The sequence below is a fragment of the Colletotrichum fioriniae genome (genome assembly GCF_027942845.1).
Source record: "Colletotrichum fioriniae strain IMI 355084 chromosome Unknown scaffold_4, whole genome shotgun sequence".
NCBI classification, from domain to species: Eukaryota; Fungi; Ascomycota; class Sordariomycetes; order Glomerellales; family Glomerellaceae; genus Colletotrichum; species Colletotrichum fioriniae.
Window position 1 is genome coordinate 2,804,621 of NW_027076840.1, and position 20,279 is coordinate 2,824,899.

Here is a 20,279-nt window from a genome sequence, read left to right on the forward strand (position 1 = left end):
AGTAGCATGATCCTTTTGGCATTCTTCTTTGGCTCTTCTTCTCGCATCCCAGATCAATCCCCCGTCATCTATTTGTCCCGTTACATCTGGAGTCGACGTCTCTCCGCTTGCCAAGCCGGCGCTGGGTAGGGCAAGTTGACAAAGGCCGATGGCGGCCCCGCTGAAGAGACATGGCATCTTGGCGGCTTGGTGAGTAAACACCCTCATTCCTTGCTGTACTACCTTTTACCTGCTATGCGGTCTCAGATGGCATCACAAAAAGTCTCAAACCTGCAGCTTTTTGACACAATCTCTCCCATGTCTCGCCCATTCGTGTTTGGTTCTGCGCCAGTGGCATCGCTGACATTAAATCTATTCCCAGTATTCTACTACTTGCATGTACAGCATGGATATCCTCTCGGTTTAACAGCAGCGCTGCCTTTGGTCAGTAAAACCCACGGACTCTTTGCTGTACCTTCTTTACAGATTGCGACACAACCATCGCATAGATAACAGTTACTAACACCAAGCAGAGCGGCCAATACACTTCTCCATTTTGACGCTCCTTGAATCCGGTTTGCTCATCGGGATATGGTGCAGACAGCTCTTGCCGTGGAAAAGTTCAAGCAGCAGCGGGTATCAACTCGCGACCTTCTCAACCTCGAAAAGTGATTGGCAAAGACGACTTCAAGCCGGCATCGATGTCGCGCGCAATCCTCGGTTCTTGTTGTCACCCTACTTCTTCCTAGGATGCGCTATTGTACTGCGATCGTTGCTCTTTTGGCGCACCATTCGCACGATTCACTGCTCTTGGGAGAGCTTCGAGGTTCGTAGACCAATCGCTGTCGCAATGCTGGAGAATTCTCATGACCGCAAAGAACTAACACGCCCCGCATAGGTATTCCTCCCAGCTCTTGTCGTCCTTTATACAACGGTTTCTCCCTCCACCATACGACTCCAACAACATCATGGCGACCAAGATCGATCCCGACGCTGTTGTAATGTTGCTCACTTGCGCTATTTTATCATCGCCATCGTTTGGGCCTGTGCCACAAGGGCTACGCTTGCCCTATCAACACAATCGGCCGGCGCGATATGTCCCGCAGGCTTCCTTCGATGGGAGAGACAGATCCCCATAGCCCAGGTTGTTACTGTCATTTTGGATGCACTGCTGCTGTTCTACCTCTCAAAATGGCGCCAGGACACTGTGGACGATGCGCCGCAGGCCTGGGGATTCGTGTCGAGGCTCTTTCTAGGGTCTGCAGGTGTACTGGCTTTGCTTGCTTGTTTCTCTCTCCACAATGCTCGAAACACCCGTTGGGCATTTGGCCTGCACTTTGTCGAAATCAGAGACCTACTGACGGACAGCACGGTGGCGTCGCTGGGGCTGATTTTGGGATTTTATGTCATGAGTGACATGCATCCTAGCACGTTGGGGATGATTGTCACGGCTTCAGGCGTTTATGCCCATCAGCTCGTCCGCATGCTGCAGGCCGCGCTACCCATGGGCGGCTCTCTGCCCTACATGATAGCTAGTGGTCTTACGATAGTCGGCGTCGGCCTACTTTTACGATACGAAAAAGATATCGCCAACGCCTCTGGTTCTTCGTCGGGAGATCCACGACTCATCAGGTTTCTCTTGATGTGGTACGTTGTCCTCGTTGGCGTCCTCTGTGGAACCTACCTCATCTTCTTCCCGGACTTCAACTCAACCGATACCCTATCCTTCCCCGATCTCCTCTCTGCCGCCAGTACCAATTCCGACACCTGGATCGCGAGAGCGAATCAGAGCTCCACACTCGAGGGCGTGGCGAACGAATATCAACGGCGTTATGGTGTGGCGCCGCCTCCCAACTTTGACAAGTGGTTCGAGTACGCTGTCGCTAACGGTTCGCCCATCATCGACGACTTCACCCAGATTAACGACGATTTACTTCCTTTTTGGGGCGTTGCGCCGAAGGTCCTACGAGATCGTACCAAGCATTGCTTGGAGATTCCGTGGCTTGGCATGGGAGGCATTCGGATTCGTGGAGGAAAGGTCAACGTGGCTCCCGGTACGCCTGGATCTCACATGTGGATGATGACCTCTATGAAGGACATGATTGAGGACTTTGCCGAGTATCTTCCCGATATGGACTTTGCCATCAACCTGAACGACGAGCCTCGCGTGGCGATCCCATTCGAAGATATGTCTAGCCTTCACAGCGTTGGCATGGAATCGAAGACGAAGCTCCTCCATTCGAACGATCGAAAGACGTTTGATAGATCCAAGTCAGCAGTCTGGGGTGACGAGGATGCTGTCAAGGGACCTGAGCAGCGGTCCCCCTTTTTCGAGGACCGCATCCGAGATCAAAATTACTACGACTTTGTCGCTCCAACTTGTCCACCTGACTCGGCCGCCCGGAATACGAGATGGTGGAGCCGCAAGGAAGCGTGTCGTGGATGCCTTCTGCCGCATGCTATCCGCGTCTTTGAGGCGCTCGAGAACCCCGTTGTGTCAAACTGGACCTCGGCGACAGACCTCTGCCACCAACCAGACTTGGCGTACCTTCATGGGTTTTTACTATCTCCTGCGCCAGCCCTTTTCACTAGAGATGCGTTTCCCGTGTTCAGCCAAAGCAAGACGTCAGGGTTTGCCGATATCTTGGTGCCTTCGCCTTGGAATTACGATGACAAGGCCGCGTATGATGAGAACGAGGACATGGAATGGAGCAAGAAGAAGAACATTATGTTCTGGAGGGGGTCATCGTCGGATGGGTATGCAGCCTGGGGCTCGTGGCAGGGTTTCCTCAGGGCACGGTTCGTCCATGCTGCAAAGTCGATAACGAGGATTGCCAAACTCCAACAGGATGGTCAGACACAAGTCTTGGGACCGGATGAGCTGCCCAATTTTGACGTTGGCTTCGTGAGCAGATGGACCAAGTGCCACCGACAGGACTGCCAGAGCGAGAAGGATACCTTCTGGGGCATCGGCCAGGACTCACCCGACAAGTCCCAAGTCCCCTTCACTGACCACTGGAAGTACGCACACCTGATGGACCTCGACGGCGCGGGATTCAGCGGGCGCTTCATCCCTTTCCTCCGCAGTAAGAGTCTCGTATACCGCTCCGGCCTCTTCCGGACTTGGTTTAATGAGAGGGTCCACGCGTGGCGTCACTACGTCCCCGTCGATGTGCGACTCCACGAGCTGTGGGATCTCCTGTCGTACTTTGGGATTGACACGGAAGGCAAGAGGCGAGCAGAGGCCATTGCGGAAGAAGGCAGGGCGTGGAGCCGAAAGGCGCTCCGGAGAGAAGACATGCGTGTTTACATGTTCCGGCTACTGCTGGAATGGGGACGACTTGTGGATGATGAGAGGGATCAACTTGGTTTTGCGGTTTGATGAAATACCCCCTTTTTTCTTTGTCTTCATTGCAATACCGATTCGATAGCATTGGATGCATGGCGTATCTTGGATAAGAACTGGGCATCCGGCGTTGGGTTGATCAGAGGGCTCATGCTTGACATCCCGTTGATAGAGCATCTAGGGATAACGAGGAACGAACACGATTATAGGTAGCGGCTTTTGGCCACCTTAGGTACATAAATGAGGACATCGCTGTCACGTGGCACTTCGAGTTGGTTCTCTTCAAATTCATCATGGTGAACTGCCAATGTCTCCTCATCAGAGTTGTTACAGTCGGCTTTCGCATTGATTTCAGTTGTCTGTGTATACCTACTTCAGTATCGAAAATAACCACCTCGCCATCGATGCGCAACTGTAAGTATACCTCGAGATCGATATGGCTTAAGCTCATGGGCCTTGGACTCAGCCATCCTCCATGTATTCAGGCCGAGACGACACCATCCACTCAAGTCGCCGGTGTCAAGTATCAAAGCCTGTCTAATGGTCGGTGTATGGAACGTTCTGATTGGGTGGCTGGGCTTGCCGCCCATGCAGAAATGACAGGATAAGCGCCTGCCCAGCCTGCCTTGAACTTGCCTGGCTCCTCCTCCTCCTCCTCCTCCTCCTCCTCCTCCTCCTCACCGCAAGGTCACTCAACACTGAGGCAACCGCAGCAGTTAATATGCCTGGCAGGCTCTCAACACCATGTAACCAAATTTTGCAACAGGGGTGTAAGCTTCGCTTCTGCACCGTGGTGCCCTGGGCGGTGCAAAGACATACCCCGAGCAGGCAATTTGTTGGTTTCTTCTTTGTCGCCGAACTTCAGCCTGGTCACATTTTTCGATTCCCCTTCAGAGGGACGCTCTTCCAGAGTCGCGAACAATCATCTTTCTTGCTGATTCTTTCATCATGGGCTTCAGATCGCGAGTATCGGCACTGTTCAAGTCTGACAAGTCGTCTTCAGAAAACAATGATAGTCATCCAGGTGGTGGCACCGATTTTCAGAGCAGTAGTCCGTCACCCGGGGACACTACGAGAACGACAGAGAACCATTTTCGGAGCGACCTGAACGCATCATCGGGGCGAGAGATCGACTCTGCACGAGACTCGGGTAGACGCATTGCACACACCGCTGCAAAGAAACCAGATGCATCCCCTCACGGCATCAAGATTCTTGTCCCGCAGCCGTCGGACAAGACAGGCTGCGTGGATATTGTAGCTATTCACGGGCTCAATGGCCACCGCGAAGAGACATGGACGGATCCCGAAACGGGACTGCAGTGGCTGAGCGACTCTTCATGCCTGCCAAGAGACATACCTACGGCACGGGTGTTGACGTTTGGCTATAACTCCAAAACCTATTTCAGTCGATCAGAATCAGATATACCAGACTTTGCCTCCGAATTTCTTTGGGCACTAAAAGCCCAGCGGACAAGCGCAGAAGAAAGACAGCGCCGCATAGTTTTCATTTGCCATAGCCTTGGGGGTCTGGTTTTCAAACAGGTACACGCAGTGCTCTTACCCTATCCACTCTTCGCATTTCCTGTGCAACATTTCGTAGGATTTCGCGGCTCTCCAAAATCAAGCGAAACCTTCTGCTAACAGATTCAGGCCGTAATTATGGCCCATGAGCAAGACCGTCACTACTCCTGTATCTTGGACCATATTCACGGTGTGGTTTTCTTTGGCACACCGCATCGCGGCTCGAGCCTAGCTGCATGGGACGAAATCGGCACTCTCATTGTAAAAGCCAGCACACTTGGGTACGCAACCAACAGCAAATTATCGAGCAGTTTGAAGGTCGATTCGAAGTTTCTGAGGCGCATATCGGAGTCATTCGCAGCTCGCGGGGAAGACTTCGAAGTTAGAAGCTTCTATGAGAATTTGCGCATGAAGGGTTTGAATTGCAAGGTATCGTGGTCAGCCAGGCATCATAAGCCTCTCTACCAAGTAGTATGGGTGGAAACTGACAGTGAAACCTCAGGTCGTCGAGAAGGAATCGGCCATATTGAATTGGCCTAAAGAGTTGCCCATTGCCTCGAATGCCAATCACTCCGATATCTGCAAGTTTCCGGCACCAGAAGATTCGAGATACAAGGCTGCTTCTCTAGCTATTCGCGAGGCGGTGGGGGACTTAGCATCAGGCACCGATGTTCGTGAGTGTTGCTAAAGGCAAGTGCCACTAAGTATCATCATGTCGACTAATGTAACCCAAGCGCTCGATCCGCTGGCGATGGCATGCCTAAAGGAACTCAACTCAACCTATGAACACCATCTTGACCAGATAGACGACCCGATAGCCAAGACTTGCGAATGGGTCACGTCACATAACATATGGAATTTATGGGACTCGGTACCAGGTTCAGCTCTTCTGTGGATCACAGCTGATGCTGGCTGTGGAAAGTCGGTAGCGGCGAAGTATCTGGTCGACTTTTTTCAGAAGCGAACCTCCGGAGCATATCGCCACACTCATGTCTGCTACTTCTTCTTCAAGGAAGGACTAGAAAACCAGGACTAGAAAACCAGGACAACGCACACTCGGCCGTATCAGCGGTCCTTCACCAACTATTCTCCAGACAACATCGATTAATGCACCACGCCATGGTCAAATACTTTAGTATGCCAAAGAGTAGCTTCAATTGCTTTTCCACACTTTGGTCCATCCTCCTAGCAACGATGGAGGACCCTCACACGAAGGGCGTGGTGTGGATACTGGATGGTCTGGATGAGTGCGAAGAGAAGTCATTGGACGAGCTCATCAAAGCTCTAGCGGACTTTGTCCAGTCTCGCAAAACGGTGCCCATGAAAGCTAGGCCGACCTGCAAAATCGTTCTATTAAGCCGACCGCTCAACTCTATCGAACGAAGGCTTAGACTCCGATCAGGCAACGGTAATCACAACGTTGACCCACGGTACAACGAAGATTGCGATAGTTTCAGACTCAGTGGTGAGGAAGAGAGTGTCTCCGTTGCGAAGGATATCGCTCATTTCGTCGTATCAAAGATTTCGGATCTTGGTCAGCAGTCAGAGCTTTCCACCGACATTCTCAGCCGACTTGAAAAACGGCTTATCAGCCGTGCCGATTACACTTTTCTTTGGGTGTCTTTGGTCATGAACATCGTAAAAGAAGCGGAGGTTGACGGGATTTCAATGGATCAGATCGAAACCATCTTGGCCACCACAAAGCTCGAAGACGTTTACGAGAAATTGTTGTCTGGTCGGGCATCACCTTTGAAAACCAGAAAGGTTTTACTACTCATACTTGCCGCCGTCCGCCCATTGACTTTGGATGAGTTATGCGCAGCTGTGGAAGTCAATCAAGATTACCATGAAACAGGAGAAGCGAAACGAGCGTTGGCTCAATTAAAAGATAAGAAGCCAGAGCTCAGGGCCTCCCAGGAGTTCGAAATCGCCGAGACCGCATCAGTATTATCACCAATATCCTCGTCTTCCGCACTTGAACCAAGGAAGAAAAAGACGAAACGAAGGGCCGCCACCAGGTCTGGAAGGAATATTGCCTCGACAAATTTGACGCATAAGCTCAAGAATGATGAAAGGAGAGGTATGAGGACGATTCACCGCCGGCTTGAGGCGCATCATGATAGATTCAGTCTACAGCCAGGAATGAAGACATCGACCGTGTCAGATCTGCAAGAACTGCAAAAATACATTCACAAGCCATTCATCAATCATCTACGTCAGGTCTGTGGCCATTTCGTCAGGATCCGAAATCAGAAAATTTATCTAGTCCATCAGACAGCCCGCCAATTTCTTTTAGACAAACACAGAGATCTCGATATTAGGACGACTTCCCAACGGCAAAGGCACTCTCTACCCATAGACCAAGACAAACAGGAACCAAGAACTTCGAAGTTTGTTTCGCAATGGCAACGTTCAATCAGTCTGGCGGATGCAAATCTGTACATGCTCCAAATTTGCGTTGATTACATCAACCTGTTCCAGTCAGTAAAGGTATTCAAGACTGCCTTGAATCGAGAAGAAGCGGGTGTTTATCTGAAGAAGTGTCGCAAAGATCCTCTTCGGGCATTCCTAAGATATGTTTCATGTCACTGGCTAGATCATTATCGACCTGTACGGCAGGATCTGAAGCTCTGTTATGACTACCTCCTACGACGAAACACTCCACAATTTAATACATGGACTATTTCCCATGATTCGTGGATTGCGGAAGAACAACGAAAAGTTCTAGAAGTAGGGGGCGTTCCCATCGTCAAGGAGGAGGAAGAAGAGGCTGGTCACGGCAAAGTCGGGCTCCATTTGCCGACGACAAAACCGGGCCCCTGGAGAAGAAAGCAAGAAGACTCTGAACAGCTCTATTTCAATCTGATAGGTAAAGAGATTGATTTATACGACGAAGAGTATATACATGGGAAGCGGTACTGGAAGGGAAAAGACTACATTGAATCAGGCGATGCCAGTACAGGGCCATCAGACGAAGAAGGTGAAGAAGTTGAACAGGACTCAAGAGAGCCAAATGCAACGGTTCCTGATCGTATGCAGTACTACCGCCAACAGCAGAGTAAGCGTGTGATGGAAATCATTGAAGAGGGTCGAGGCGCAACCTCAGCTTCCATGGCAAATCCGACTTCGTCTCGTTCCTGGCTGGCATGACGACTCCCTCGAACTCGGATGCTCGCCACCAGTCTTGGAATAGCCGTAGAAAGTCAAGCAAATAGATGGTTGATACAGAGACATGATCTCTTAGGGCCTATAGTGATTCAAGTGTCAAGTTCTACCGCACGTGCTGTCTGCCTGACCGCAAAACATAGTGAGACAAAAGAAACGACACCACCACACGAGCGAAGACCTTCAGCCAGTCAAGAAGAATTGCCCATCATAAACGAACCAAAAGAGGAGAAACAAGCCACGAGCTTGTTAAAGCCTCTCTATCATCCGCAGCTGTAGTCTTGCGCTTCACTTAAGTGCAAGCCAACTTCGGACCGGTCTCGCAAGGATCTGGTGACATCTACGTAGACAGCATCATGCCAAGGCTCCCACATGATTCTCCATCAGCTACAAGGCCAGATTGACTTCTGGCTGGTACTCCATAACTCAACAGCCGCCTACCGCGGAACAGAGCTTCCCATGCTGAACATTCATCTCCCAGCGCCGGCATCCATATGGGAGTTACACCTAAACAATAACCCCGACTGACACAGCACAAGAAGTGAGTTACTACGATACCCCAAGAGATCGAAGATACTTACACTTCCTCTCAAACTCTCCTCTGTGACCCGGAGATGGCGCCTGTGAGACGCCGGGTCGGATTGTTGGGTGTCTCAGCCGCGACGGATGGGGCTGGCGCTACCTGGCAGGAGGCGCGACTCTGAGCGGTTCTGATAGGCAGGTATACCGGTGAAGCATTGCAGAGGGTAACAGGTAAGATGGTAAGCTACAGGTCATACTCCGGGCCGGTTTTGAGGTCTTGTCTACAGAGAGCCATGCAGATTTACTTGCGAAGCAAGCCGGGAAGTATCAAGCGTGTTGCAGCACCTGGCGATGAAGCTGTTGAGAACGGTGGCATATCAGTGTGACACGAGTGACATCAGGGGACGTGATATTCGGGCTTTTTTGAGGGAAGTGTATTTTCACATGTCTTTGGATATGATCTGCACTTCTCTGGAGAGGCAAGGCAGCCAAACAGCAAGGCAGCTCAGTCTGATACCGTGACATTGAGCCCCCGCCGGGTATCATTCTGCCGTTTGTCACAAGGGCGCCTAGAGGACGAGTATTTTTGATAAGGATATGAACGATAATAGGTGTCGTAGAGGGCCATGTCTGTTACGCAGCAAGCTGTTTGGGTGAGAAATGGTATTCATGTATCGTGTGATTGGCGGTCAGGGGCGGGCTGTTCCACGTCTCGGGACTGAGGCGGTGAATAGGAGGCCAAGTAGGGACCTGGCTGAGACTTGGGGGATCCTCTGTAGTGGCAATCTGTGTCACGGTTCGCTGCGATTTGGAACTGGTTTCAATAGTTCGATTGACTACTTCAAGTGAAGACAGCATGTGAGTGAGTACCTAGTGGTTGGCGAGACTGAGGGATGCGTGAGTAGGTAGCTATGCGTGAGGCTGTGGCTCTCGCGGATGTCTCATCAAACTCGCAAGTCGTAAACTCTCCTCGAGTGACATTTTGGAGCTAGAGCTGTCAGTCATCCGGACTAGTGCTGGGGTAACCGAGACAAAAGTGTCGTCAGCTGAAAGCCCTACGAGACATGGTCATCTATAACCGCAATAAGCCAAACCTTTTCATCAGCTACTGTTGATTGGTGCTACTACGAATCCTCCCATCTTCTTTGCTCGACGAGACGATGCGAAGGAGATACGGAGTACACAACCCTGGATTCCTCCAAAAAGGCTAGGGCAAGTAAATCTGCTTGAGCGTTGGCCCTCCGAGGCCAGACGGAACGAAGGGAATGTTCCGCCTCTAGCCAGTCACTGACAGTGACATTGCTAGAGTCTAGACAAGCGATCTCTGGCCCCCGAGTCGTGCTTGGTCCGTCAACTCGCAGGACACTTTGCCGAGATTGGGAGGTATCAGCAGAGTGCCAATGCCATCGTTCCCTGATTCCTCTGCAAAGCTAAAGGAACGGATGTAAGTGCTAGCAAGGGGTGAACAGAAATGTCGTGACCTTTGGAGCAGGTTGTGGCGCCTGTCAGTGGTCACTGCCGCCTCTTGTCGCTATCCTATGGAGGGGAGCAAATCACATGTGAAGGGAGTCGGTCCTGTTGTCCGTGAAAAGGGCCCGGCCTCGGGTTCGTTAGGGTTAAGAAGCGGACGGCACCACACCACAAGTCCACGACAGTACGTAGTAGGCGATGGTGGGCCCGACTTGCACGAGAGCCACTATGAGCAGTGCAGATTGCAGAAGCGTCGTGTAAATAGCCGTTGGCTGTACTCCGTACGAAGTAGCCCCTTGAGTAATGGATTTCGGAGGCACACCTCTGCTCCTGGCGCGCTCTGGTTTGCTGCCAGAACGGATATCATTCCAGGCTGGGCGGGAGACGGAGCAGGATCAATATCGAACAATTACCATGTGATAGTTGAAAATTGGGTGTAAGCAGCAGAGGCCTTACCGACAAGCAGCTTGCCAGCTTGCACCAATCCTTGTCCCCCGTGTAATTGAGTATGTTGGGATTGGTCCTCGGGGATCTCGATGGTCTCAGCGTTGGGTGGAACTGGAACATCGATAGGTAGTCTCCACGATAATCGGGATTCTGAAAAGTCGATGGAGCTTTGTTTCCCAGTCCACATAATCTCACAATGGCCGGCATTGATGAGTGCTTCCACCACAAGGTGTCCATTCGTTGCGAAGATTCAACAGTCGAGAGTGAATCAAGACTGCCCTGGCGTGTGCTGAAGTTCCCGAGGTACGTATCTCTGGAGAGAGAGCAGGAAGTTGCGACTTGCGAGAGCAAAGACCGGGGGATTCATCCATCTGAGTGGGGTTCTATCAGTACGTACCAATGAAGCTCTGCCATCGCGACAAGGCCCTGCCCTGGACTGCAACCATCTCAACAAATTTGAACCCCAACAGAAAATTTCAAGGGCAGCAAGTAAAAATAAAAATAAGAGAGTAATAGAGGGGAAAAGGGGAGTAACTGATCTTCACGGCGCTACTTAGAGAAGCGAAGCAGGCAAAAACCGGACCCTGGAATGCCATGATGCTTCCAGAAGACGGCGTTCCCACCCTTGTTTCAGGGTCTTTGCGTCCTGTTCAAGCAGTGAGCTGTGGAGGTCGTAGAGGATAGAAGTCGAGCGACTCGATCCTAGGTCGTTTCATCCTCTGTCTCGCGGGTTTGCCCGTGGCAAGTCGAGTCGAGTCCAGTCCAGTCCAATTGTCGTCGTGTCCCTCATCGGCGTCTCCTTGTGCATGGCAAAAATCTAGTGTGGAAATTGAATGCCATGCGAAGCGATCCAGAAAAGTTGCTAGCTGGCGAGAGACTCTTCTTTGGCCACTGTCTTCCTTGGACGTCGTCGACAAAAGCGAGGGCGTCAATTCAAGATTCAACCCCCTTCCCCAGCTGCGGGCCCTTGATTGGCTAGCCGCGTCAGCAACTTGCTCTACTCCCGATTGGATGGAATAAGGTAGGCTGAAGACATTGTCGGCCAATCGTGAGGCTTCAGTCTGTCGCGTCTTCCCAGTCTGCTCTGCTTTCCGCTGCTTCGTTCGTGGGGTTGAAAGAATGGGAACAGAAAAGATGGAGGACCGCTTCCGCCCTTGCGTGCAGAGGTACGTATACTTTGCTCATCCCTGTCATCCCACCGAGAAGCGTGGGGAACCCGGGTACGTACTGCCGTCCCCGAAGGCTGAGAGACGGCGGACACCTTATCGATCGTATCCCCAATCATTCCTGAATCCTGTCAACAATTCAAAGTCCAACACGTTGGCCCTGGTCTACTGCGGCGCAAGAGCATTCTCCGCCGTGTACTTATATCGACACTCGCCCCAGGGACATCCCACAATGAAGTAAAATCTCCTGATCGCGAACTGGTCGGAGTAAGTCGGCGGAAAGAACTTCTCAACGCATGGTGACCAATGTACAGAGTGACTGCTGCGGTACGATTTCCGAGCATGTGGTGAGATCGAAACGGACAAGAATTGCTGGTGCTGGTCGAATGGTGCAGGGTTTGGGGCGGTTATTGATCTGACTCGATATTGGCTACGCTGCCACACCATCACTGTCTACGACTGGAGGATTTTCCGATCTGAATCTTGCCCCGAACAAGCGCCATCTTCACATGCACGGACGAACGCCGGTTTGTGCCAAACGTAGACGGTAGGCTCGACATTTGCGGGAGTGACTGGTGGGCGGGGGGTGGCTGCACCATCTTCAAGAACAAGGCCAATCGATATTCTACGTGTTGCATGTTTGCTACAAGACAAGACGTCAGAGACCGCAAGTATGACCCGGGAGGCATAACGGGAGCGGCAGGACGCCTGGTGCAGCTTGCTCGGCAAATCAGCTTCGACTTGCATGGTGGTGTCTTGGATACCGCCAGCCCGTAGGTCTGAAGGCCTGCGTACCAATGCAGTGACAGCATAGGCTGTCTTGCGCAAGATATGTCCAACTCGGGTCTCCGAAGAGGCTGTCCTGGGATCTGCAGGCCTCCGATGGAAACGGTCAATACCTGCAGGATTGTGTTTGATTCCGATGTCCAACTATCGAGGCCATCCGGGTCCGATTGAGGGATCTGGCATTCTGCTGCTGCTGCTACTGCTGATGATGATGATGATGAACCATATCGACTTTGCCACAGTCTGGCTCTGATCTGCCTCACAAGGAGTCCAGCCGGCTGGCTTGAAGGGCGGTGAGGTTAGAGCATGGCCAAAGTGGACCACAGGTAAGGGTAAGGGTGCATTAGCATGAGCCAGGCGGGAGTGAGGCACGAGGAGGCAAGCCGCAAAGTGCTTGAGAAACGGAGGGCCAAGGGAGGCATGGAGCGAAGAGATACGGTTCAAAGTCTCGGTACTCCTAACCCCGTGGAGGTATGTCGGTGCCGAAAGGTACGGGTACCTGGTAAGAGCTCCAGAAGAGAGCTCCAGACGACAAATAGGTAGGTAGACAGCGGACATGGTGCCTGTCTCGCGTTGCAATGGAGCGGTCCATGTGTTGCCCTGCCAGGCATGAATTTGCCTCTCAATAGGGGTGGATTTGCTGCTGGGAGCTGGAACATGACCCAGATGCAAACAGTGGCAATGGCGGGGACGGTGAGAGGATCCAGACTGATGCAAATACCGTCGCGTGTCAATAGCGGCTCTGAGGTAGGCTCAGATGTCAAGTCGGAGAAAGAGGAAAAGGGCGAAATTCAGCACGGTCAAGAATCAGATTGCCTTGCCTTGAGTCTGTGCGGTAAATGCAGCATTGCAGCGTGGGCGAGGAACGGTCAGTGGAAGGCACATTTGCGCGAGGTACCTTACTGTACCTCGCTGCAAGCTGCGTCTGATGCAGCTGGACTGCATAGGTTGGCACGTTGGGTTGGAAGGTAGCTGTTACAATGCGTTTAGGCAAAGGTGAGTCTGAATGTTGGCGAATGGAATCTTGGTGGATGTAGATGTACAACGAAACACGACTGATGCATTCCCAACTTTCATTCTTTCCTTCCTTTTCGCCTTACACTAGACTCAGGTACGTACCGGACCAAGACCCTTCAGACCGCCGACTTCGTCCCAAAAATTCTTTTTCAGCCGATCTTTTCCCTTCCCCTCTGGTGCGGAAGAAAAAAAAAAAAGGTGTGCCTTCTCCAAAAAGGTTTGGGAAAGCCGCAAGAATCTCATTCATAGTCGGCGTCGCCAAGCTACACATCCATCAAAAAACGGTAGGCCGGGTTTTGGCTTGTGAGTGTCGTTGCTGCTGTGGGCAGGCGAGCAACTCCTGTTATCAACAACAGCCGAGGAAACGGTCGATTACGGAACCTAAGTATCTCACAAAGTATGCTCCTATCCCTCGATATAATCGGTACCTGAGTAAGGTACCTTATTCAATGGCATTTGACATGACCAAAGCCCGTGTCTGAATGTCTGAACGCCATCTGGACACGCCCCTCCTGCCTTGCGGTGGTATACATGCAAAACCTTCCTTACCTAATGATACTCCGTATGGCGTATGGGAAGGAATAGCTTCCAGTTCAGATACTTCCATGACCAGGAGCAGGTTCCAGCTTCGGTATTTCCTTCCGTCCGGCCTCTCATGGGATTCGGAAAGGCTACCTGAGGTAAGGTACTCGCATAGGTAAGGTAAGGTAGGCAGGTAGTCGCGACTCTACGGAGTACCTTAGCCCATATATGGAAGGAGGTGGGGAGGAAAGATACCTCTTGACACATGATAAGTGGTGCAATAATCTTGTACCTCACCCAGGCAGTGGATGTACGGGTTACTTGACTTTCTTGCCTCCTCCTTCCTCCACATCGTCCTCCTTTGGTGGGTAACTCAATCAACATCGAGGCCCAGCAGAAAAATCCAACAGCAATTGTAAATGGAGCAAAGCAACCGACCACCACACGGAACGACTTGACACGAGCACATTTCATTGCTTCCACACCCCCGGTGCCCCGGTGGCCCCCCATCCCCTGCCACGCATTTCGTCCCTCCCGTCCCTGGTCCTGCTCTTTCTCCCCTTGCACCGTGCCCTGCAAATCCCCGCAGGCCACAAGCAACCAAGCTGCCTCTCTTTCCCTCTCTCCAGTTCGTCCCCAACAAAAACGGAACCGAGGCCAGACAGACCACCTCACACAGCATACCTTACACGGTAGAGCACAGAACAGCACAGCACAGCACACCTTCGGCCACCACCACTACGGACACCAAGCAGACCTCCCTTCAGTTTAATACAGATGGTCCAGTTTACCTGCACACCACTCACTCCTCCGAAAAAAGTCACAGGGGTCTCCTTTCGCTCCATCCGTTACGGTACCTGACCGGCCACTTGTCACTACTCGGTATTAGCGAGCCAAGGCCCTGGAGAGACACAGTTGACAACGGGTCCCGTCCCGACCCATCGTTTGCTAACTATTTTGTCTTTTCGCCTCCGCCACGACCCGATACCGACCTGAGGTTTTTCCCAGAGTGCCTTCATTTATTACTCCCCTCCCTTCCTCCTGTTCCCGCCTGTGATTCTTGATTCTTGTTCCCTCCCTGCGACCCAATTGGTATCCCTCTCTCTTCTCCCAAGGGCCATTGGAACTTGTCAACCGTTCCTCTGAGTGTATTCATCCAATACCGAGGCAACAACATCACCAAGCTGCTCCCATACTCCCTCCCTCTTCTCTTCCTAGAAGCAGCACCATAATACCAGCCGCCATGGCTTCCACCACTTCGTCTGCGCCGGCCGGCCAGAACCCCGTTCTCCGCCGCACCGTCACCAGCAACACCACCGAGACCGACGCTTCGGTTCCTTCCACTGCCATGGCTTCACCCGTGGATTCGCCCCGTCCTTCTGCTTCGTCGACGTCCTTGTCGTCTATGGCTTCTGACGATGCCGTCCTCGAGAAGAAGGCCAATTACACCAAGCTGTACGACACCTACGGCAACGAGTTCACCCCTCCTGATTTCACTATCAAGGACATCCACAACGCTATCCCCAAGCACTGCTTCGAGCGTTCTGCCCTCAAGGGATACGCCTACATTGCTCGCGATATCCTCTGCCTCGCCACCACCTTCGTGATTTTCCACAACTTCGCTACCCCCGAGTACGTGCCTTCCAAGGCTGTTCGTGTCGTTCTCTGGGGCATCTACACCATTCTCCAGGGTCTCTTTGGAACCGGTCTCTGGGTCATTGCCCACGAGTGCGGTCACCAGGCCTTTTCGCCCTCCAAGACCATCAACCACGCCACCGGCTGGGTTCTTCACTCGGCTCTCCTCGTCCCTTACTTCAGCTGGCAGATCTCCCACAGCAAGCACCACAAGGCCACTGGCCACATGGAGCGTGACATGGTTTTCGTGCCCCGCACTCGCGAGCAGCAGGCCACCCGCGCCGGCCGCTTGGCCCACGAAGTCGGCGAGCTGGCTGAGGAGACCCCCATCTACACTCTCCTGATGCTCATCGCCCAACAGCTCGTTGGCTGGCCCAACTACCTCATGACCAACGTCACCGGCCACAACTTCCACGAGCGCCAGCGTGAGGGCCGCGGCAAGGGCAAGCACAACGGTGCCGGCGGTGGTGTCAACCACTTCGATCCCAGCAGTCCCATCTTCGAGGCCAAGGATGCCAAGCTCATCATCGCCTCTGACATTGGCGTAGGCATCACCATGGCCGTCCTCACCCTGCTCGGCAACAAGTTCGGCTGGTCCAACCTCCTGGTCTGGTACTTCATTCCCTACCTCTGGGTTAACCACTGGCTCGGTAAGTGCCCACAGTCTCGTTTCGAATCTTGTGGCTGTCAGCTAATTTTCCTTGACAGTTGCCATTACCTTCCTCCAGCACACCGACCCTACCCTTCCTCACTACACCGCTGGTGAGTGGAACTTCGTCCGCGGCGCCGCTGCCACTATCGACCGCGAGATGGGCTTCATCGGACGCCACCTCCTCCACGGCATCATCGAGACCCACGTCCTTCATCACTACATCAGCACTATCCCCTTCTACAACGCCGACGAGGCTTCCGATGCCATTAAGCCCGTTATGGGCAAGCACTACCGTGCTGACGTCAAGGATGGTCCGGTTGGCTTCATCAAGGCCTTGTACAAGTCTGCGCGCATGTGTCAGTGGGTTGAGCCTAGCGCTGAGGCCCAGGGCGAGGGCAAGGGTGTCTTGTTCTTCCGCAACCACAACGGTCTCGGCACTGCCCCTATCAAGGGTGCGGTGAACTAATTCATGGAATTGAGCGACTGAATGAAAAAAAAAAAAAAAAAAAAGAAAGAAAGGTCGTGTCTTCTCATGAGCTGGTCCACCATGACCCTCTCTGCATATGCTAGTGTAGGACTTTAGCGATTCGTATCGCCAAGTTCTTCGGGCTCTGGGTCTGGCCGTCGAGTCTCGTTAATGTGCGATCTATCGAGGGCGTTGTGGTAATGTCGAATCGAGCACGGGAGCCCAGGAAGACCTGGAGACGGTACAGAAGTTACAGTGCAAAAACACTGGCAAGGCGTTAGCATTTTTATACCAGTACCGAATGGATAGATCCATAGACACAGAAGTCAAAAGAAAGAGAAAAAGCAATAGAATGATAGCTTCCGAACATTCCGGTCACACCGCCACATCTTGACAAGCTTGTTCAACGTGATGAACATGCTACTTGCTTCCAATATCAAGCAAGCACCGGGACAAGGTTCAAACCGCGGTCGTCTCGTCGCTCTCAAGCACTCCGTACCGGGGTCGCGCTGCTTCGAGACGATGTGCATCTGGGAGATAGCCCAAGAGCTGGAAGAGTGCACAAGGTTCGGTTCAATTCATCCTGATCGCGGAGAGAATGCGGGGTGCGCACGCGACCGGGCGGACGCCGGAACGCTCTCGAACCCGGACGAGCCAATGAGTGATCATCCGATGGTAACAAAAGGCAGGCAGACCTGGGGTCCCGAGACGGGAGGGAGGAGCTTGAGATTGTGGCTTGGGGCAATATGGACCGTGAGCGCGCGTCTATGCGGTACTCGGCGTTAGTGCGCAGGCGTGCATTTCGTGGGGATTTGCTAACCGAGATGACATTGCGATTCTGCCGTACTGCCGTTCCGACCGCTCCGGGATTGCGCGCGGATCCGAAGGTGGAGAGAAAAGAGGGGACCGGAGTGCCGTTTATGGCTCCGAGGCCGGTGGTGTGCAGGTGTTGTTGTTTTGACGTCTTGCTTGCTTTTCGCCGTGTGTTATATGTTTGCTATAGGTATCAGCAGCGGTCATGGGTGAAATGTGTTCCACGCACCGAATATGACATGCTGGTGTGGTCGATGGATACATCTACCATCAAAACACCCTCGTTGCATGGCTCTTTAGCATAACCTTGCAACGTAGCCAATGTTGGCCGATGTGAAGAAATAATATAGGTTTTCACAGAATTTTGGGATTCCCATTTCTGCATTGCGGTCAAGAAGAGAGTGCTCTGCTACCGTGAGGCTCTGGTATGAAATATGGCAAACCAGAATTTGTAGTAAATTGTCTCCTGTGACTTTGTAAACCCGTCCAAGAGGAATTCAGATGGAGGCTACCTTGGACTTGAGTCGGCTTCGACGTGTCACGCGATTACAAGGTAAAGAAGAATTTACACGATTCTGACTACCTTTTTCAGGTAACAATCGCACGCAGCATATGAATCATCGAGCACTTCTCCTCTCTCTGCTGTAGCAATGTTCCTACCGAATATTTCCCCCGAGGTCTCTGAGCTCTCCGCTTACCATGTCGGGCTCTTGACATACAGTACTACTTTTGCGATGGGCCACTCTAAAGAGGTACCTCAAGTAATAATCTATAGCAAGTGCGATATTTGCCTATTCCAAAACTGGTCTATTAATCATGTCTCTGGATTCAATGTTGATGTTTGTCGATGGTCTTCCCGTTGTCTTTCCTTACGCAGTGTATCCACTACTGTGTTGAACTGTCACAATGCGAGGCAGCATCACCCACCTTCGTCATACAGAATATCAAGACCGCATGCATAACGTTGGTACACGGAAGAGCGTTCTTGAAGTTCAGAGGAGTACTGGTATATTGTAAATACTGGGAGGCTAGTCAGACTAGAAGTTCGGATATGATATCCAAGATGGTACTTATCGTGCCTTGATAATAGCATGTCGCAGCTGAAACTGAGATTGACTTCTTTCTGATAGCTGCCCGTACACTTAGAAGGCTATCATGGCTCTTCGGTTTGAAGACAGCAAGCAAGATTGGAAAGTTAGTGGAAGGATTAAGGAATTCTTCGTCCAAAGTAGGAACTTTATTCCAGCAGAGGAGAGATTTGTGTGCGTGAGAAATCGTCAGGAAACTTGACAGAAAATGCCAAGTTTGAGAGGCTTGAAGACCGCTGGTTTGGCCGTGATGGTACAGGTCTAATCAAACTTAATAGGTTCCACGATATAGCAACAAATTCTACTAGATACGACCGTAACGACAATAAGATACTGGACTAAAAGAAGATGCTGCAAAGAGAAAAGGTTGACATACACTAGATGCCGATCGGACGTATACCTATTGGGTTTGGAATGTGCAGTCACAGTAGTTGTAGGGAGTTTCTACCCGTCAACTCGACGAAAACAATGTGTCAACAGGCTCTGGACCCTGTGTCTAAACCCGCCACTTTGTAAGCTAGCAATCTCCAAGTCCGAGCTGATCTCAAGTGTCAACAGAAACTTTTTGATCAGTGTTCTCGGCTCTGGGCTGCATGGTGTCTCAGTCACGGCGGTTGAAGGCGTGGACCGCGTGGTTCTCAGCAGGAAGAAATTCTCCGTCTTCAACGATGCTCGTGGTTCTTTTGCGTGGGCCTAAATTTGAAAGCGCCGTAAACGCGTACGACGGGTGAACATGTTTGATGGATGCGGAAAGTAAGGACGTCTTGGGACAGCACATCGTTTTTTTCTCTCTCAAATAACGGGCCTACTCTAGTGAGAGTAACGCCCGTCAAATGCACGACACGTCGGAGTGGTTTCCGAATTTCCCTAGGGTCCGGGCCTCTATTCGACTTCTCTAGTCTGTGGAACCACATTAGTCTTTCCATCAGTATTGGAGGGGGGGGCGAAGAAGAGGTTTGAACTGCATGCGGAAGTGAAGAAAGCCATGCTTACGACCCTCATGGCAACAGAGAAAGAGGATGCCATTCGGAGAAAGCGTTTTCTCACGAGGGACTAACGTGGGCCGCACGAGGCGGGAGCGGGTCTCGACCGTCCCATTGCTGACAGCGCTGTGGCGAGAAGATCCATAGCTCTCTGGAATTAGTCGAGAAAGACCGTCGTCTGCCTGTGGACGGTGGGATGGATGACAGCACCGAGACATTGGGGCCGGCGGGCTTCCAGTCTCGAGGCCGCCGACTTGTTAGATTGGCCGCTTTGTCGGAAGAGGCAACGTCTCTCCGCGCCCTAGAGATTCGGTAGTTTGTTGGCGCAATATTAGATTGACTTGACAGGTGCTAGAGTTGACTACTCGATTGAAGTCGTCCACGATCCGCGGCAATCGGAGTGGGATACCTAGTATGTCGGCGGCGATCTGAGACTATTTTCCCGTCCGCCCCGGGCATCGGCCAATGTGACTTAGATTGAGGCCGATATCCTGTACACCGAGAGTCGGCGAGAAATTAATGGTTGAAATGAGGACCACACATGGATGGGAGGACTTTAGCCCAGCCTCAGAGAGGGGAATTGGGGGAGGTGCCCATCGACCCCAGAAGAGTTAGTCCTGGCCAGTCCGAACACGGCACATTCGTCTGAGACATCTTGACTTGGACGTTTCCCATGCTTACTTACACAGGCCCTTCCAGAA

General features: G+C 52.0%; 2 protein-coding genes across 2 annotated transcripts; both read left to right on the forward strand.

The window, feature by feature from the left end:
- Positions 1 to 947: 947 nt before the first annotated feature.
- On the forward strand, positions 948 to 3,361 carry N0V96_004596 (uncharacterized protein; the record flags this gene model as incomplete). The annotated part of the gene is made up of 2 exons (XM_065757160.1): positions 948 to 982; positions 1,036 to 3,361. The coding sequence occupies 2 exons, from the start codon at positions 948 to 950 to the stop codon at positions 3,359 to 3,361; spliced, it is 2,361 nt and encodes a 786-aa protein (XP_065614373.1).
- Positions 3,362 to 15,184: 11,823 nt separating this feature from the next.
- Positions 15,185 to 16,694, forward strand: FAH12 (Oleate hydroxylase fah12; the record flags this gene model as incomplete). Its single annotated transcript, XM_053198770.1, has 2 exons — positions 15,185 to 16,226; positions 16,285 to 16,694. The coding sequence occupies 2 exons, from the start codon at positions 15,185 to 15,187 to the stop codon at positions 16,692 to 16,694; spliced, it is 1,452 nt and encodes a 483-aa protein (XP_053043788.1).
- Positions 16,695 to 20,279: the final 3,585 nt, after the last annotated feature.